Source organism: Arachis stenosperma, chromosome 2, assembly GCF_014773155.1.
Source record: "Arachis stenosperma cultivar V10309 chromosome 2, arast.V10309.gnm1.PFL2, whole genome shotgun sequence".
NCBI classification, from domain to species: domain Eukaryota; kingdom Viridiplantae; phylum Streptophyta; class Magnoliopsida; order Fabales; family Fabaceae; genus Arachis; species Arachis stenosperma.
Genome location: NC_080378.1, coordinates 81305250 through 81321910, shown reverse-complemented (window position 1 = coordinate 81321910; position 16661 = coordinate 81305250). Strand labels below are relative to the sequence as shown.

The following is a 16661-nucleotide window of genomic DNA, read 5'->3' as shown; positions in this document are numbered from 1 at the left end:
ATTTCTTGCCAATTTGTATGAACTATTCTTTGGAGAAATTGGCGAGGTTGTACATTAAGGAGATTGTAAGATTGCATGGTATTCTTATGACCATAGTGTCAGATAGAGATCCTCAATTCACTTAAATGTTTTGGAGAGCTTTTTAGAAAGAATTTGGAGCTAAATTGTGCTTAAGCACGGTGTACCATCCTCAAACCGATGGCCAATCGGAGAGAACAATTCAAACGCTAGAGGATATGTTGAAAACATGTGTGCTGGATCGACTGGCAAGTCAGGATCTTTATATGCCTTTAGTGGAGTTTGCGTACAACAATAGTTAACATGTGAGCATCGGAATGGCTCCATATAAGGTTCTGTATGGGAGGAAATACCAATCTCTATTATGCTGGTATGAAGCCGGAGAATTAAGTTTGTTGGGGCTTGAATTGGTGGCCAAGACAACGGAACAGATTAAGAAGATCCAAGCTAGAATTTTTATCGCTCAGAGTCATCAGAAAAGCTATGCTAATCGGAGGCGGAAGCCTTTGGAGTTTGAAGAGGGTGACCATGTGTTTTTGAAGGCTACTCCGATTATGGGAGTCGGTAGAGCGATAAAATTAAAGAAGTTGAAATCCCGTTACATGGTCCATTTCAAATCTTGAAGAAGATTCGGCCAGTGGCGTATCAGATGATTTTACCACCACATCTTTTGAACTTGCACAATGTATTTTACATTTTGTATCTTCAGAAATACACCTCCGATGTAACTCACATATTAGAGCCCGAATCAGTTCAAATGAAAGAAAATTTGACATTTCAAGTAGCTCTGGTCAGAATTGATGACGTTAGTGTCAAGCAACTGTGCGAAAAGGAAGTTCTATTAGTTAAAGTGGCTTGTAGTCAAGTCGGAGTGGAAGAGCACACGTGGGGGCTCGAGTTTGACATGAGGAAGGATTATCCTTACCTGTTTGTAGGTAATTAAGTTTTGAGGACAAAACTTCTATTTAGGTGGGTAGGATGAAAACCCAGTTAAATAATAAATTAATTATGAGCGAAAATGGTTAAGAATTTAAAATCTATAATTGGAAGAAATAAAAATATTTAGGATACAAATTAAATCCCTTATCTTAAAGATTTTGGCCCAAGATAAAGCCAACGAACCAAAATTCGCAAAACAAACCCATATTAGGCGCAAGCCCACACACATTAACCCTCTTCACTTGGCAAATTCATCACATTTGCCATTGTGAGAGAGAGAGAGAGAGAGAGAGAGAGAGAGAGAGAGAGAGAGAGAGAGAGAGGAGCCCTAAACACTATTCACCTATCACACTAAAATCCACATAACTTCCAAATTGCAGCTTTGATCAAAGACCTGTTTGTGGCCACCTGATCACCTCGTCGTGCTCTTCAATTTTATCTAAATATTGTGGTAAGAAACTTTGAAATCCTTGCCCCATTTTCCATGTCTCTTCAATTTTGCATTTTTGGTTGAGGTGTTGGGAAAATTTCGATTTTAAATATTTAGGGGAGGTTCAATCTTGAGTTTTAATGGAGTTTCAACCCAAGGTAACCTGAGACAAGGTAAGAAATCTCAATCCCCTAATTTTTTCTACTATATGCAAAAAACCTAAACTTGAACTATGAGAAAATTGATGTGATTAGATGAATTAAGAGTTATGCTTGAATTTGGTGCGGAGCGGATTTGCTTGGCGTGGGATCGGTGCAAGATTGTGTTTAGGATCAAAGTGGTAGGATTTTGGTGGGGCTTTGACTAGTTGGAGTTGGAATTGATCAGAGAGAGGATTTTTCGAGGTTGAAATCGCCGTTAAAGAAGTACGGGTTTTGGTTTCAGGTAGGCATTATGTAAAATTGTGTGAAAACCTAGGTTAATTATCCCTTGGATAGGATTGAAGGAATTAATTGTTGTGATTAATTGTCCCTAATGTATGTATGTATGTATATATGTATGTATGTATGTATGTATGTATGCATAATTGACTAGGTGTGGTATGATCGTCTATAGTGGTGATTGATATGGAAATTGGACCAGAGGTTATGATAGGGTGAAGTATCCCCTATTTGGTAAATCATAGTAAGTGGTGTATTTGTCATGAGTGAATGGTTGTTGGAATAATGAGAATTTGTTGTATGAATTGATTGTTAGTTTGATTATTAGTGGGATAATGTTGGAAAATGAATGATTATATTGGAATTGGGTTAGTTAGGTTTTTGATGGATTGGATTTGGTTGATTAGGCTTGAATGGTTAGAAGGTGACTGAGAATTGATATAGGTGTGTTGATGGTGCCTAGCAATGGATTATCGTGGTTTTGGAATGAAATAAATTGGGGATTTTGTTAAAATAACATTATGCAGATTTTGGGAACAAAATTTGACCAACTTCGATAGGTCATAACTTGGCGCTTAGAGTTCTGATTTGGATAAAACTTATCATAATTAAAACTGGTGAAAAAGACTTTAAAACAGTCCAAGAATGGAGGAAATTTGATAATTATAGCGAAAGTTATTCATTTTGAAATTGGGGGTGAAAACTGAATTATGCAGTATTTTTTATAGAATTAAAATCTGCGTATACATGAAAATGAACTTGCACGTATGCACACCATGAAATTTAAACAGAATTGAAACGTGGTAAATTCTGCGCGTATGCACCATGAATATGTATGCATGAATTGGGGTTTGCGCGTACGAATGAGGCATGCATACGCGTGATGTGCAACCTGAATTGAAATAAATTGAAATAAAGCGTATGCACGAGGGATGCGCATGTACGATTGTGCAAAATTTTTTGAAATGCTGATTTTGTTTGTTTTAGCCTTCTCAGTTTATTATAAACCCCTCTAACTTCCGTATGGAGTTGAATAACTGATAATTAACCCTTGAATACACTGGAAAGTGATATAATGAAATGAATTTATTAATTCCCAGATAAACTCTTGGTTAACCGAATGAAATTGTTGCGGAGATGGTGGTCTTATCCCGCTTGTAGTGAAAATGGTGGTGTTATCCCTCTCACGAGAGAATGGAATTGATAAATTGAACAAAGTATTGTGATTAATGAATCTAAGAGTTATGAAATTGATTAAAGACATTAATGATGACTTACTGTGGTCTGAATGACTGAAATGGCAAGGACGATGGTAAATCCCACTTGCGTATTGATTTAAGTTTTATCCCGAGCAAGGACGTTGGTTAATCCCGCTTGTTCATGGTTCTCGGGTAAGGATAGTGGTTAATCTCGCTTACTCGTGGGTTTCTCTCGGATGAAAGGGTGATCAGGCACTCTTTTTCCAAAAAGTGCGATCCTAATGAGATGGTGGAAGAAAAGCATTCCCTTTTTTGTTCCTTTTGGGAATGTAAGATCGCACTCCAATGATATGGTGGAATGTTGGGTCCCCTTTTGGTTCCTCCTGGATATGTATGACAGAGAGACGATATCCGGGTTAGCTACCAGATGTGTTGGGTCTGGCAACGTAACTGACATGTGAGCTCATGGCCAGTAGAATAGGCATGCATCATGTGCATCTATATGCAGGTGTTTGAGTGTGCATATTGTGTTTGGTTTGCCTATGTGAATATATCTGTTCAACTGCTAATTGCTATACATGTTGTATTTGACTATTTGCTCTTGATTGTGTTTGCATCTTATTACTTGTGCTTGCTACTATTAAACTGATTATTGAATTAAATTAATTGGAAATGCTGAGATGTGTTGTAGAGAACCGAGGTTATGGATCATTGGTATAGCGGAGAACTTAGCATATTTACCTTGTTTGGATTAGTAAAACCCTAGGTTTAAACCTTGTATGTTTAGAGTTTAGGATTGCCTAGTGGGTTCATGTAGTTTTACATTGTCTCTATTTGAAATTATTATCCTACTGGAAACCTTCGGGTTCTCACCCATTGTGAAATTTGTTAATTTTCAGATACAGGACGTGATGCACCTCGTTGAGTGTGCCGAATTCTCTATGAAAAGCGAAAACTATTTTGAGATTTTATTTTGTACTTAGTATATCTATTCTTCACTTTTGAATATGTATTTGTATAACCTTCTTAGAGGATTTATTTTGGAAAAATAGGATTGAATTTTGGTATACTTTTGGGTTATAATATATTTTCTAGCCGGCTTTTTTTCGTAAGTCGAGATTAGTACTTGTTATGTATTTCGTTATGAATCCTATGTATGTATATATCTCTTTGTTATATAATCCATGCTTTATATCTTTAACGCTTTGAGTGTGATATCAGTTTTCGTTTCTATTTACCCGTCTTTCACAGGCTCCTAGTTAAATAATATTTCTTCAATATATACGTATGTAGTTTTTCTTTTAGATGTCGTAATACCTCACCACCATTGATTTATGACTATAACGTAAGATTTTGTGTAGTAGGGTGTTATATTGGTATCTGCACTAACACTGGTACCTGTACTGACTACCACCACCGCTGCAGGACTAAGGGGTTGACCAGAAGGATGATGAGGATGACTATCACGATCCATAATCATTAGAGTTTATTTTACATTTGTTTGATATTAGGCTTTATATGTTTGTTATCTCATGTTTGTTTGGTGCTATTTTTTTATATTTGTTATTTCATATTTTTGTTTATTGTTTTAATTAAAAATAATATTTAGTTTATGTTAATTCTGATATAAATATTAATTCTCAAAATATTGAATTTGATATAACAGATTATAATAATGATATTATGCATATGCATTATCCAAAAAATTATTTATTGTTTATTACTGTCGAATTCATTGGCAAAAAAATCCGAATGTTTGCTTTTAGGTTTATTTTTAAAATTAATTACACTGATTTATTATTGTCGAATTTAGTGTCAGAAAAATTCGACAGTAATAGTTGGCATAAAAATGAAAGTGGTGCCAACGTTATCGTTAATTTTTTTTCGACGATAACATCTTTCTATATTTGTCTCCCTAAAACCACTTATTGTCAAATTTATCTGACAATAATTAGCGTCAAACTCTTGAAATTTGACGATAAATATTTACTTTCGAGCAATTTACTATTAGATTTTTATAGCGATTCTGACTACAATCAATGTTTTTTGTAATGAATTTGTTGTCAAAGATTTGTGATAGGAATGTTCTTTATGTTGTCAAATTGTGACCTCTTTGTACTAATTGTTAAAAAGCTTATGAGCGGATATTTTATACGCTTTTTGGGGGTAATTTCATGTAGATTTTAGTATGTTTTAGTTAATTTTTAGGCAAAAGTCATATTTCTGGACTTTACTAAGCGTTTTTGTGTTTTTCTGTGATTTCAGGTATTTTCTGGCTGAAATTGAGGGAGCTGAGCAAAAATCTGATTCAGGCTGAAAAAGGACTGCTGATGCTGTTGGATTCTGATCTCCCTCCACTCAGAATTGATGTTTTGGACCTACAGGAGTCCAATTGGCGCGCTCTCAATTGGGTTGGAAAGTAGACATTCAGGGCTTTCCAGCAATATATAATAGTCTATACTTTGCGCAAAGATAGATGACGTAAACTGGCGTTCAACACCAGTTCCATGTTGCAGTCTGGAGTCCAGCGCCAGAAACAGGTTGCAAGTTGGAGTTCAATGCTAGAAACAGGTTACAACCTGGCGTTCGACTCCAAAAACAGCCCAGGCACGTGAGAAGATTAAGTCTCAGCCCCAATACACACCAAGTGGGTCCCAAAAGTGGATTTTTATACTATCCATCTTAGTTTACTCATTTTCTGTAAGCCTAGGTTACTAGTTTAGTATTTAAACAACTTTTAGAGACTTATTTTGTATCTCATGACATTTTTAGATATGAACTTTATACTTTGTGACGACATGAGTCTCTAAACTCCATTGTTGGGGGTGAGGAGCTCTGCAGCGTCTCGATGAATTAATGCAATTATTTCTATTTTCCATTCAAACACGCTTGTTCCTATCTAAGATGTTCATTCGCGCTTCACTATGAAGAAGATGATGATCCGTGACACTCATCATCTTCCTCAATCCATGAACGTGTGCCTGACAACCACCTCCGTTCTACATTAGATTGAATGAGTATCTCTTAGATTCCTTAATCAGAATCTTTGTGGTATAAGCTAGAATTGATGGCGGCATTCATGAGAATCCGGAAAGTCTAAACCTTGTCTGTGGTATTCCGAGTAGGATTCTGGGATTGGATGACTGTGACGAGCTTCAAACTCGCGAGTGTTGGGTGTAGTGACAGACGCAAAAGGATCAATGGATCCTATTCCGACATGATCGAGAACCAACAGATGATTAGCCGTGCTGTGACAGAGCATTTAGACCATTTTCACTGAGAGGATGGGAAGTAGCCATTGACAACGGTGATGCCCGACATACAGCTTGCCATGGAAGGAGCCTTGCATTTATGAAAGTGAGAAAGCATTATGTTGCAGGAATTCAGAGGATAAAGTATCTCCAAAACTCCAACATATTCTCCATTACTGCATAATAAGTATTTATTTCATGCTCTTTTACTTTTTACAATTAAAACTAAAAATTATTATTGATATTATATCTTGATTAAGAATAATAAGATAACCATAGCTTGCTTCAAGCCAACAATCTCCGTGGGATTCGACCCTTACTCACGTAAGGTATTACTTGGACGACCCAGTGCACTTGCTGGTTAGTTGTGCGGATTCCAGAAGTGTGATTGCAATTTTGTGCACCAAGTTTTTGGCGCCGTTGTCGGGGATTGTTTGAGTTTGAACAACTGAAGGTGAATCTTGTTACTAGAATTGCATTTTCTATTATTCCTTTTTTAAAAAAAAATTCTTCAAAAAAAATTTATTTTTCTTTATTAATTGTTAGTTTTTCATGAGTTTAGTGTCTTGTTGTAAGTTTAGTATCAATTGCATGCTTGTCTTTGTCTTTCAATTTTCGAATTGCATGTTCTTTGTTTTTGCTTGATCTTCAAATTGTTCTTGTCAATTTTTCTTATTTGATCTTTGGTTTTTCTTATTCTGTGTGTTTTCATGTTTTTCTTGTGCTTTTTCAAAATATTAGTTTTCAAAAATATTTTTTATATACAATATTAAAACACGTTACATTTATAGCTCAGTTGGCTAGAGCGTTGGCTTATGTTCTTGGCAATTGGATATCTTCCTTTTAAAACTTTTTTTCAAAAATAATTTTCTTTGATTAAATCTTATGCCAAACTTTAAGTTTGGTGTTTTCTTGTTAATCTTTCTTTAATTTTCGAAAATTTTATTGTGGTTTTCTAAAAATTTTAAGTTTGGTGTTCTTTCTTTTGTTCTTGTTGTTCTTGTGAATCTTCAAAGTGTTCTTGAGTCTTCTTTGTGTTTTGATCTTAAAATTTTTAAGTTTGGTGTCCCTTGGTGTTTTCCCTCCAAAATTTTCGAAAAACAAGGAGCATTAGATCTAAAAATTTTTAAGTCTTGTGTCTTTTGTGTGTTTTTCTCTTTCATCATAAAATTCAAAAATAAAAAAATATCTTTTCCTTTAATTTCTCATAATTTTCGAATTGCTTGGGTTGACTTGGTGAAAAATTTTTCAAATCATATCTTTTTCAAAAATATCCTAACCACTTTCTCTCTCCTCATTTTTTGGAAAATCTTCATAAAATATTATCAAATTTTTTATTTTTTATTTTATATTTTATATTTTTTGTTTTTTTTTTGTTTTGGTTTTTATTTTATTCTATTTTATTATTTCAAAAATAATTTTTTAATATAATAAAATAAATAAAATAAATCTACATCATCTCTTTTTCTCCATCATGGACCTAAGTGGAAATGAAATGTCCAGAAGGACTCTGGGGTCATATGCCAACCCCACTACTGCTTCATACGGGAGTAGTTTCTGTATACCCTCCATCGGAGTCAGTAGCTTTGAGTTGAACCCTCAGCTCATTATCATGGTACAGCATAAAGACATGGAAACAGCTGTCAGAAAAATTCCTGAATCACTATTTTCCTCCAAAATGGATGACACAGCTAAGGCTGAGCATCCAAGGCTTCAAACAAGGAGATAATGAATCCCTTTATGATGCCTGGGAGAGATACAGAGAGATGCTAAGAAAATGCCCCTCTGAAATGTTTTCAAAGTGGGTGCAGTTAGACGTCTTCTATTATGGGCTTACAGAGAAAGCTCAAATTTCTCTAGACCACTGGTGCACGAAATTGTGATCACTACTTTTCACAACTCAAATAATCCCCGGTAATGAATCCAAAAACTTGGTGTTCAATACCATGGCATAAACACAACTTCGCACAACTAACCAGCAAGTGCACTGGGTCGTCCAAGTAATAAACCTTACGCGAGTAAGGGTCGATCCCACGGAGATTGTTGGTATGAAGCAAGCTATGGTCATCTTGTAAATCTCAGTCAGGCAGACTCAAATGGTTATGGATGATTTATGAATAAAACATAAAGATAAAGATAGAGATACTTATCTAATTCATTGGTGAGAATTTCAGATAAGCGAATGGAGATGCTTTGTCCCTTCCGTCTCTCTGCTTTCCTACTGTCTTCATTCAATCCTTCTTACTCCTTTCCATGGCAAGCTGTATGTTGGGCATCACCATTGTCAGTGGCTACAGTCCCGTCCTCTCAGTGAAAATGTTCAACACACCCTGTCACGGCACGGCTATTCAGCTGTCGGTTCTCGATCATGTCGGAATAGAATCCAGTGATTCTTTTGCGTCTGTCACTAACGCCCCACAATCGCGAGTTTGAAGCTCGTCACAGTCATTCAATCATTGAATCCTACTCAGAATACCATAGACAAGGTTTAGACCTTCCGGATTCTCTTGAATGCCGCCATCAATTCTAGCTTATACCACGAAGATTCCGGTTAAGGAAATCCAAGAGATATCCACCCAATCTAAGGTAGAACGGAGGTGGTTGTCAGTCACACGTTCATAGGTGAGAATGATGATGAGTGTCACGGATCATCACATTCATCAAGTTGAAGAACAAGTGACATCTTGGAACAAGAACAAGCTGAATTGAATAGAAGAACAATAGTAATTGCATTAATACTCGAGGTACAGCAGAGCTCCACACCTTAATCTATGGTGTGTAGAAACTCCACCGTTGAAAATACATAAGAACAAGATCTAGGCATGGCCGAATGGCCAGCCTCCCAAAGAGGGTTCAATCATAAAAACATGATCAAAAGATATGAAAATACAATAGCAAAAGGTCCTATATAGAGAGAACTAGTAGCCTAGGGTTTACAGAAATGAGTAAATGACATAAAAATCCACTTCCGGGCCCACTTGGTGTGTGCTTGGGCTGAGCATTGAAGCATTTTCGTGTAGAGACTCTTCTTGGAGTTAAACGCCAGCTTTTGTGCCAGTTTGGGCGTTTAACTCCCATTCTTGTGCCAGTTCCGGCGTTTTACGCCAGAATTCTTGAGCTTATTTGGAACGCCAGTTTGGGCCATCAAATCTTGGGCAAAGTATAGACTATTATATATTGCTGGAAAGCCCGGGATGTCTACTTTCCAACGCCGTTGAGAGCGCGCCAATTGGGTTTCTGTAGCTCCAGAAAATCCACTTCGAGTGCAGGGAGGTCAGAATCCAACAGCATCTGCAGTCCTTTTCAGTCTCTGAATCAGATTTTTGCTCAAGTCCCTCAATTTCAGCCAGAAAATACCTGAAATCACAGAAAAACACACAAACTCATAGTAAAGTCCAGAAAAGTGAATTTTAACTAAAAACTAAAAAATATACTAAAAACTAACTAAAACATACTAAAAACATACTAAAAACATACTAAAAACAATGCCAAAAAGCGTACAAATTATCCGCTCATCACAACACCAAACTTAAATTGTTGCTTGTCCCCAAGCAACTGAAAATCAAATAAGATAAAAAGAAGAGAATATGCAATGAATTCCAAAAACATCTATGAAGATCAGCATTAATTAGATGAGCGGGGCTTTTAGCTTTTTGCCTCTAAACAGTTTTGGCATCTCACTCTATCCTTTGAAATTCAGAATGATTGGCTTCTATAGGAACTCAGAATCCAGATAGTGTTATTGATTCTCCTAGTTAAGTATGATGATTCTTGAACACAGCTACTTTATGAGTCTTGGCCATGGCCCAAAGCACTCTGTCTTCCAGTATTACCACCGGATACATACATGCCACAGACACATAATTGGGTGAACCTTTTCAGATTGTGACTTAGTTTTGCTAGAGTCCCCAATTAGAGGTGTCCAGGGTTCTTAAGCACACTCTTTTTGCCTTGGATCACAACTTTATTTCTTTCTTTTTCCTTCTTTTTCTCTTTCTCCCTTTTTTTTCATTTTTTTTCTGCTTTTTCTTGCTTCAAGAATCATTTTTATGATTTTTCAGATCCTCAGTAACATGTCTCCTTTTTCATCATTCTTTCAAGAGCCAACATTCATGAACCACAAATTCAAAAGACATATGCACTGTTTAAGCATACATTCAGAAAACAAAAGTATTGCCACCACAGCAAAATAATTAATCTGTTATAAAATTCAAAATTCATGCAATTCTTCTCTTTTTCAATTAAGAACATTTTTCAATAAAGAAAGGTGATGGATTCATAGGACATTCATAACTTTAAGGCATAGACACTAAGACACTAATGATCACAAGACACAAACATAGGTAAACATAAGCATAATTTTCAAAAAACAGGAAAATAAGGAACAAGGAGATTAAAGAACGGGTCCACCTTAGTGATGGCGGCTTGTTCTTCCTCTTGAAGATCTTATGGAGTGCTTGAGCTCCTCAATGTCTCTTCCTTGCCTTTGTTGCTCCTCTCTCATGATTCTTTGATCTTCTCTAATTTCATGGAGGAGAATGGAATGTTCTTGGTGCTCCACCCTTAGTTGTCCCATGTTGGAACTCAATTCTCCTAGGAAGGTGTTGATTTGCTCCCAATAGTTTTGTGGAGAAAGGTGCATCCCTTGAGGTATCTCAGGGATTTCATGATGAGTGGGATCTCTTGTTTGCTCCATCCTTTTCTTAGTGATGGGCTTGTCCTCATCAATGGGGATGTCTCCCTCTATGTCAACTCCAACTGAATAACAAACGTGACAAATAAGATGAGGGAAGGCTAACCTTGCCAAGGTAGAGGACTTGTCCGCCACCTTATAAAGTTCTTGGGATATAACCTCATGAACTTCTACTTCTTCTCCAATCATGATACTATGGATCATGATGGCCCGGTCTAGGTTAACTTCGGACCGGTTGCTAGTGGGAATGATTGAGTGTTGGATAAACTCCAACCATCCCCTAGCCACGGGCTTGAGGTCATGCCTTCTCAGTTGAACCGGCTTCCCTCTTGAATCTCTCTTCCATTGGGCGCCCTCTTCACAAATGCCTGTGAGGACTTGGTCCAACCTTTGATCAAAGTTGACCCTTTTTTTGAGTTTGAAAAGGGACCTCGGGGATCACCTTCTTCAAGGCCACAACTTCATAGAAGTGGTTTTGATGCACCCTTGAGATGAATCTCTCCATCTCCCATGACTCGGAGGTGGAAGCTTTTGCCTTCCCTTTCCTCTTTCTAGAGGTTTCTCCGGCCTTGGATGCCATAAATGGTTATGGAAAAACAAAAAGAAATGCTTTTACCACACCAAACTTAAAAGGTTTGCTCGTCCTCGAGCAAAAGAAGAAAGAAGAGAGTAGAAGAAGAAGAAAATAGAGGAGATGGAGATGGCGTATGGTTCGGCCAAAGGGGGAGAAGTAGTGTTTAGGTTGTGTGAAAATGAAGGAGTCAAGATGAGTTTATATAGGGTGAAGAGAGGGGTAGGGTTCGGTCATGTAAGGGTGGGTTTGGGAGGGAAAGTGGTTTGAATTTTGAATGGTAAAGTAGGTGGGGTTTTATGAAGGATGGATGTGAGTGGTGAAGAGAAAGATGGGATTTGATAGGTGAAGGGTTTTTGGGGAAGAGGTGTTGAGGTGATTGGTGAATGGGTGAAGAAGAAGAGAGAGGGTGGTGGGGTAGGTGGGGATCCTGTGGGATCCACAGATCCTGAGGTGTCAAAGAAAAGTCATTCCTGCACCAAGTGGCGTGCAAAAATGCACCCTTTGCCAATTCTGGCGTTAAACGTCTGGCTGGTGCCCCTTTCTGGCGTTTAACGCCAGCTTCTTGCCCTTTCCTGGCGTTTAACGCCAGTCTGGTGCCCCTTTCTGGCGTTAAACGCCCAGAATGGTGCCAAACTGGGCGTTAAACGCCTATTTGCTAACTTCACTGGCGTTTAAACGCCAGTAAGTTCTCCTCCAGGGTGTGCTATTTTTCTTTTTGTTTTTCATTCTGTTTTTGCTTTTTCGATTGATTTTGTGACTTCTCATGATCATCAACCTACAGAAAACATAAAATAACAAAGCGAAATAGATTAAATATAACATTGGGTTGCCTCCCAACAAGCGCTTCTTTAATGTCAGTAGCTTGACAGAGGGCTCTCATGGAGCCTCACAGATACTCAGAGTAATTTTGGAACCTCCCAACACCAAACTTAGAGTTTGAATGTGGGGGTTCAACACCAAACTTAGAATTTGGTTGTGGCCTCCCAACACCAAACTTAGAGTTTGACTGTGGGGGCTCTGTTTGGCTCTGTTTTAAGAGAAGCTCTTCATGCTTCCTCTCCATGGTGACAGAGGGATATCCTTGAGCCTTAAACACAAAGGATTCTTCATTCACTTGAATGATCAATTCTCCTCTGTCCACATCAATCACAGCCTTTGCTGTGGCTAGGAAGGGTCTGCCAAGGATGATGGATTCATCCATGCACTTCCCAGTCTCTAGGACTATGAAATCAGCAGGGATGTAATGGTTTTCAACTTTCACCAAAACATCCTCTACAAGTCCATAAGCTTGTTTTCTTGAGTTATCTGCCATCTCTAGTGAGATTCTTACAGCTTGTACCTCAAAGATCCCTAGCTTCTCCATTACAGAGAGAGGCATGAGGTTTACACTTGACCCTAAGTCACACAGAGCCTTCTTGAAGGTCATGGTGCCTATGGTACAAGGTATGGAAAACTTTCCAGGATCTTGTCTCTTTTGAGGTAATTTCTGCCTAGACAAGTGATGAGCGGATAATTTGTACGCTTTTTGGCATTGTTTTTATTATGTTTTTAGTAGTTTGAGTTGAGTTTTTAGTATATTTTTATTAGTTTTTAGCTAAAATTCACTTTTCTGGACTTTACTATGAGTTTGTGTGTTTTTCTGTGATTTCAGGTATTTTCTGGCTGAAATTGAGGGACCTGAGCAAAAATCTGATTCAGAGACTGAAAAGGACTGCATATGCTGTTGGATTCTGACCTCCCTGCACTCGAAGTGGATTTTCTGGAGCTACAGAAGCCCAATTGGCGCGCTCTCAATGGCGTTGGAAAGTAGACATCCTGGGCTTTCCAGCAATATATGATAGTCCATACTTTGCCTAAGATTTGATGGCCCAAACCGGCGTTCAAAGTCACCCTCAGAATTCCCAGCGTTAAACGCCGGAACTGGCACCAAAATGGGAGTTAAACGCCCAAACTGGCACAAAAGCTGGCGTTTAACTCCAAGAAGAGTCTCTACACGAAAAATGCTTCAATGCTCAGCCCAAGCACACGCCAAGTGGGCCCGGAAGTGGATTTTTATGTCATTTACTCATCTCTGTACACCCTAGGCTACTAGTTCTCTATATATAGGACCTTTTACTATTGTATTTCCATCTTCTGATCTTTGGAACCTTTTTCTTTAGATCTTTTGATCACTTTGGGAGGCTGGCCATTTGGCCATGCCTAGACCTTGTTCTTATGTATTTTCAACGGTGGAGTTTCTACACACCATAGATTAAGGTGTGGAGCTCTGCTGTACCTCGAGTATTAATGCAATTACTATTGTTCTTCTATTCAATTCCGCTTGATCTTTGTCCAAGATATCACTTGTTCTTCAACTTTATGAATGTGATGATCCGTGACACTCATCATCATTCTCACTTATGAACAAAGTGACTGACAACCACTTCTGTTCTACAAGCAATAAGGCTCTAGTGAATATCTCTTTGATTCCTGATACACGATGCATGGTTGATCGCCTGACAACCGAGTGCTCGCCTGACAACCGAGCCAGCCATGCCGTGAGATCAGAGTCTTCGTGGTATAGGCGAGAACTGATGGCGGCATTCAAGAGAATCCGGAAGGTCTAACCTTGTCTGTGGTATTCTGAGTAGGATTCAATGATTGAATGACTGTGACGTGCTTCAAACTCCTAGCAGGCGGGGCGTTAGTGACAGACGCAAAAGAATCACTGGATTCTATTCCGGCCTGACCGAGAACCGACAGATGATTAGCCATGCTGTGACAGAGCATAGAACGTTTTCACTGAGAGGATGGGAGGTAGCCACTGACAACGGTGAAACCCTTGCATAAGCTTGCCATGGAAAGGAGTAAGAAGGATTGGATGAAGACAGTAGGAAAGCTGAGAGATGGAAGGGAAAGCATCTTCATACGCTTATCTGAAGCTCTCACCAAGGATATACATAAGTACCTCTATCTTTATCTTTATGTTTCATTCATCATCTATACCCAATTGAGTCTGCCTGACTAAGATTTACAAGGTGACCATAGCTTGCTTCATACCAACAATCTCCGTGGGATCGACCCTTACTCGCGTAAGGTTTATTACTTGGACGACCCAGTGCAATTGCTGGTTAGTTGTGCAAAGTTGTGTAGTGATCACAATTTCGCGCACCAAGTTTTTGGCGCCGTTGCCGGAGATTGTTTCGTGTATGGACAACTGACGGTTCATCTTGTTGCTTAGATTAGGTATTTTTCTTCAGAGTTCTTAAGAATGAATTCTAGTGTTTCAAGGTGATGTTCTTATCATCACCAAAGCTGATTGATCATCATCAATTTAGCTCTTGAATGCAATGTCCTGCTGAAGCTTTGGCTAGCTATGTCTAATTCCTTTAGACTAAAGCTTTAGACTAACATTGCATGATTCTTGGAATTCTCATTAAGAATTTTGATATCTTTACTTAAATTTTCGAAAAAACCAAAAAAAATTACAAAACCATAAAAACCAAAAAAATATTTTATGTTTCTTGTTTGAGTCTAGTGTCTAATTTTAAGTTTGGTGTCTTGCATGCATTGTTTATTTGATCTTGGTTCTATTTTCAAGTCAATAGTACAGGGAACTGAAGATTCAGAACATGCAGCAGAGGAATTACACAGAAAAAGCTGGGCGTTCAAAACGCCCAGTGAAGAAGGACAGACTGGCGTTTAAACGCCAGCCAGGGTACCTGGTTGGGCGTTTAACGCCCAAAAGGGGTAGAGTTTTGGGCGTTAAACGCCAGAATGTGCACCATTCTGGGCGTTTAATGCCAGGATGGCACAAGAAGGGAGATTTTGTTTTCAAATCAATTTTTTTTCAAGTTTTCAAAGTTTTTCAAAATCAAATCTTTTTCAAATCATATCTTTTCAATCAAATATTTTCAAAATCAATTTCTTTCCTTTTTCAAAGATACTTGCTAACAATTAATGATTTGATTAAACATTTCAAGTATGCTGCCTTTTCTGTTGAGAAAGGTTTAATGTTTGAATCATATCTTTTCTTGTTAGGCAAGTCATTAAATTTTAAAATCAAATCTCTTTAAAATTGTTTTCAAATCATATCATTTCAATCATATCTTTTTAAAAGCATAACTTTTCAATCAAATCTTTTTAATCACATTTTTTTTAAATAGTTTTCAATCATATCTTTTTGATTTCTAATTTCAAAATCTTTTCCAAAAATCACTTGATTTCTTTCCCACTTTTATTTTCGAAAATCAATTAAGTGTTTTTCAAAATGTTTTTAAAATCTTTTACTTAATTTTCGAAAATTACTTCCCTTCTTCTCACATCCTTCTATTTATGGACTAACACTATTCCTTAATGCAAAATTCGAACTCCATCTTCTTTGATAAGTTCGAATTTTCTCTACTTCTGCCTTCTATTTTTCTTTTCCTCTGACACCTCAAGGAATCTCTATACTGTGTGACATAGAGGATTCCATATTTTCTTGTTCTCTTCTCTTTCATATGAGCAGGAGCAGAGACAAAGGCATTCTTGTTGAAGCTGACCCTGAACCTGAAAGGACCCTGAAGCGAAAGCTAAGAGAAGCTAAGGCACAACTCTCTGTAGAGGACCTAACAGAAATCTTCAAGGAAGAAGAACCCATGGCAGCCGAGAACAATGCAAGGAAGGTGCTGGGTGACTTTACTGCACCTACTCCCGACTTCTATGGGAGAAGCATCTCTATCCCTGCCATTGGAGCAAACAACTTTGAGCTTAAGCCTCAATTAGTTTCTCTAATGCAACAGAATTGCAAGTTCCATGGACTTCCATTGGAAGATCCTCATAAGTTTTTAGCTGAATTCTTGCAAATCTGTGACACTATCAAGACTAATGGGGTTGACCCTGAGGTCTACAGACTTATGCTATTCCCTTTTGCTGTAAGAGATAGAGCTAGAATATGGTTGGACTCACAACCTAAAGAAAGCCTGGACTCATGGGAAAAGCTAGTCAATACCTTTTTGGCAAAGTTCTTTCCACCTCAAAAATTGAGTAAGCTTAGAGTGGAAGTCCAAACCTTCAGACAGAAGGATGGAGAATCCCTCTATGAAGCTTGGGAAAGATACAAACAATTGATCAGAAAGTGCCCCTCTGACATGCTT

General features: G+C 37.9%; 1 protein-coding gene and 1 non-coding gene across 2 annotated transcripts; one reads left to right on the top strand and one right to left on the bottom strand.

Moving 5' to 3' along the window:
• The first annotated feature begins 335 nt into the window (after nt 1–335).
• Nucleotides 336–1369, top strand: LOC130963058 (uncharacterized). The gene is made up of 3 exons (XM_057889207.1): nt 336–623; nt 728–953; nt 1338–1369. The coding sequence occupies exons 1-3, from the start codon at nt 336–338 to the stop codon at nt 1367–1369; spliced, it is 546 nt and encodes a 181-aa protein (XP_057745190.1).
• Nucleotides 1370–16553: 15184 nt separating this feature from the next.
• Nucleotides 16554–16661, bottom strand: LOC130964135 (small nucleolar RNA R71). The gene has a single exon (XR_009080243.1). It is a non-coding gene; the product is annotated as a small nucleolar RNA R71 (small nucleolar RNA).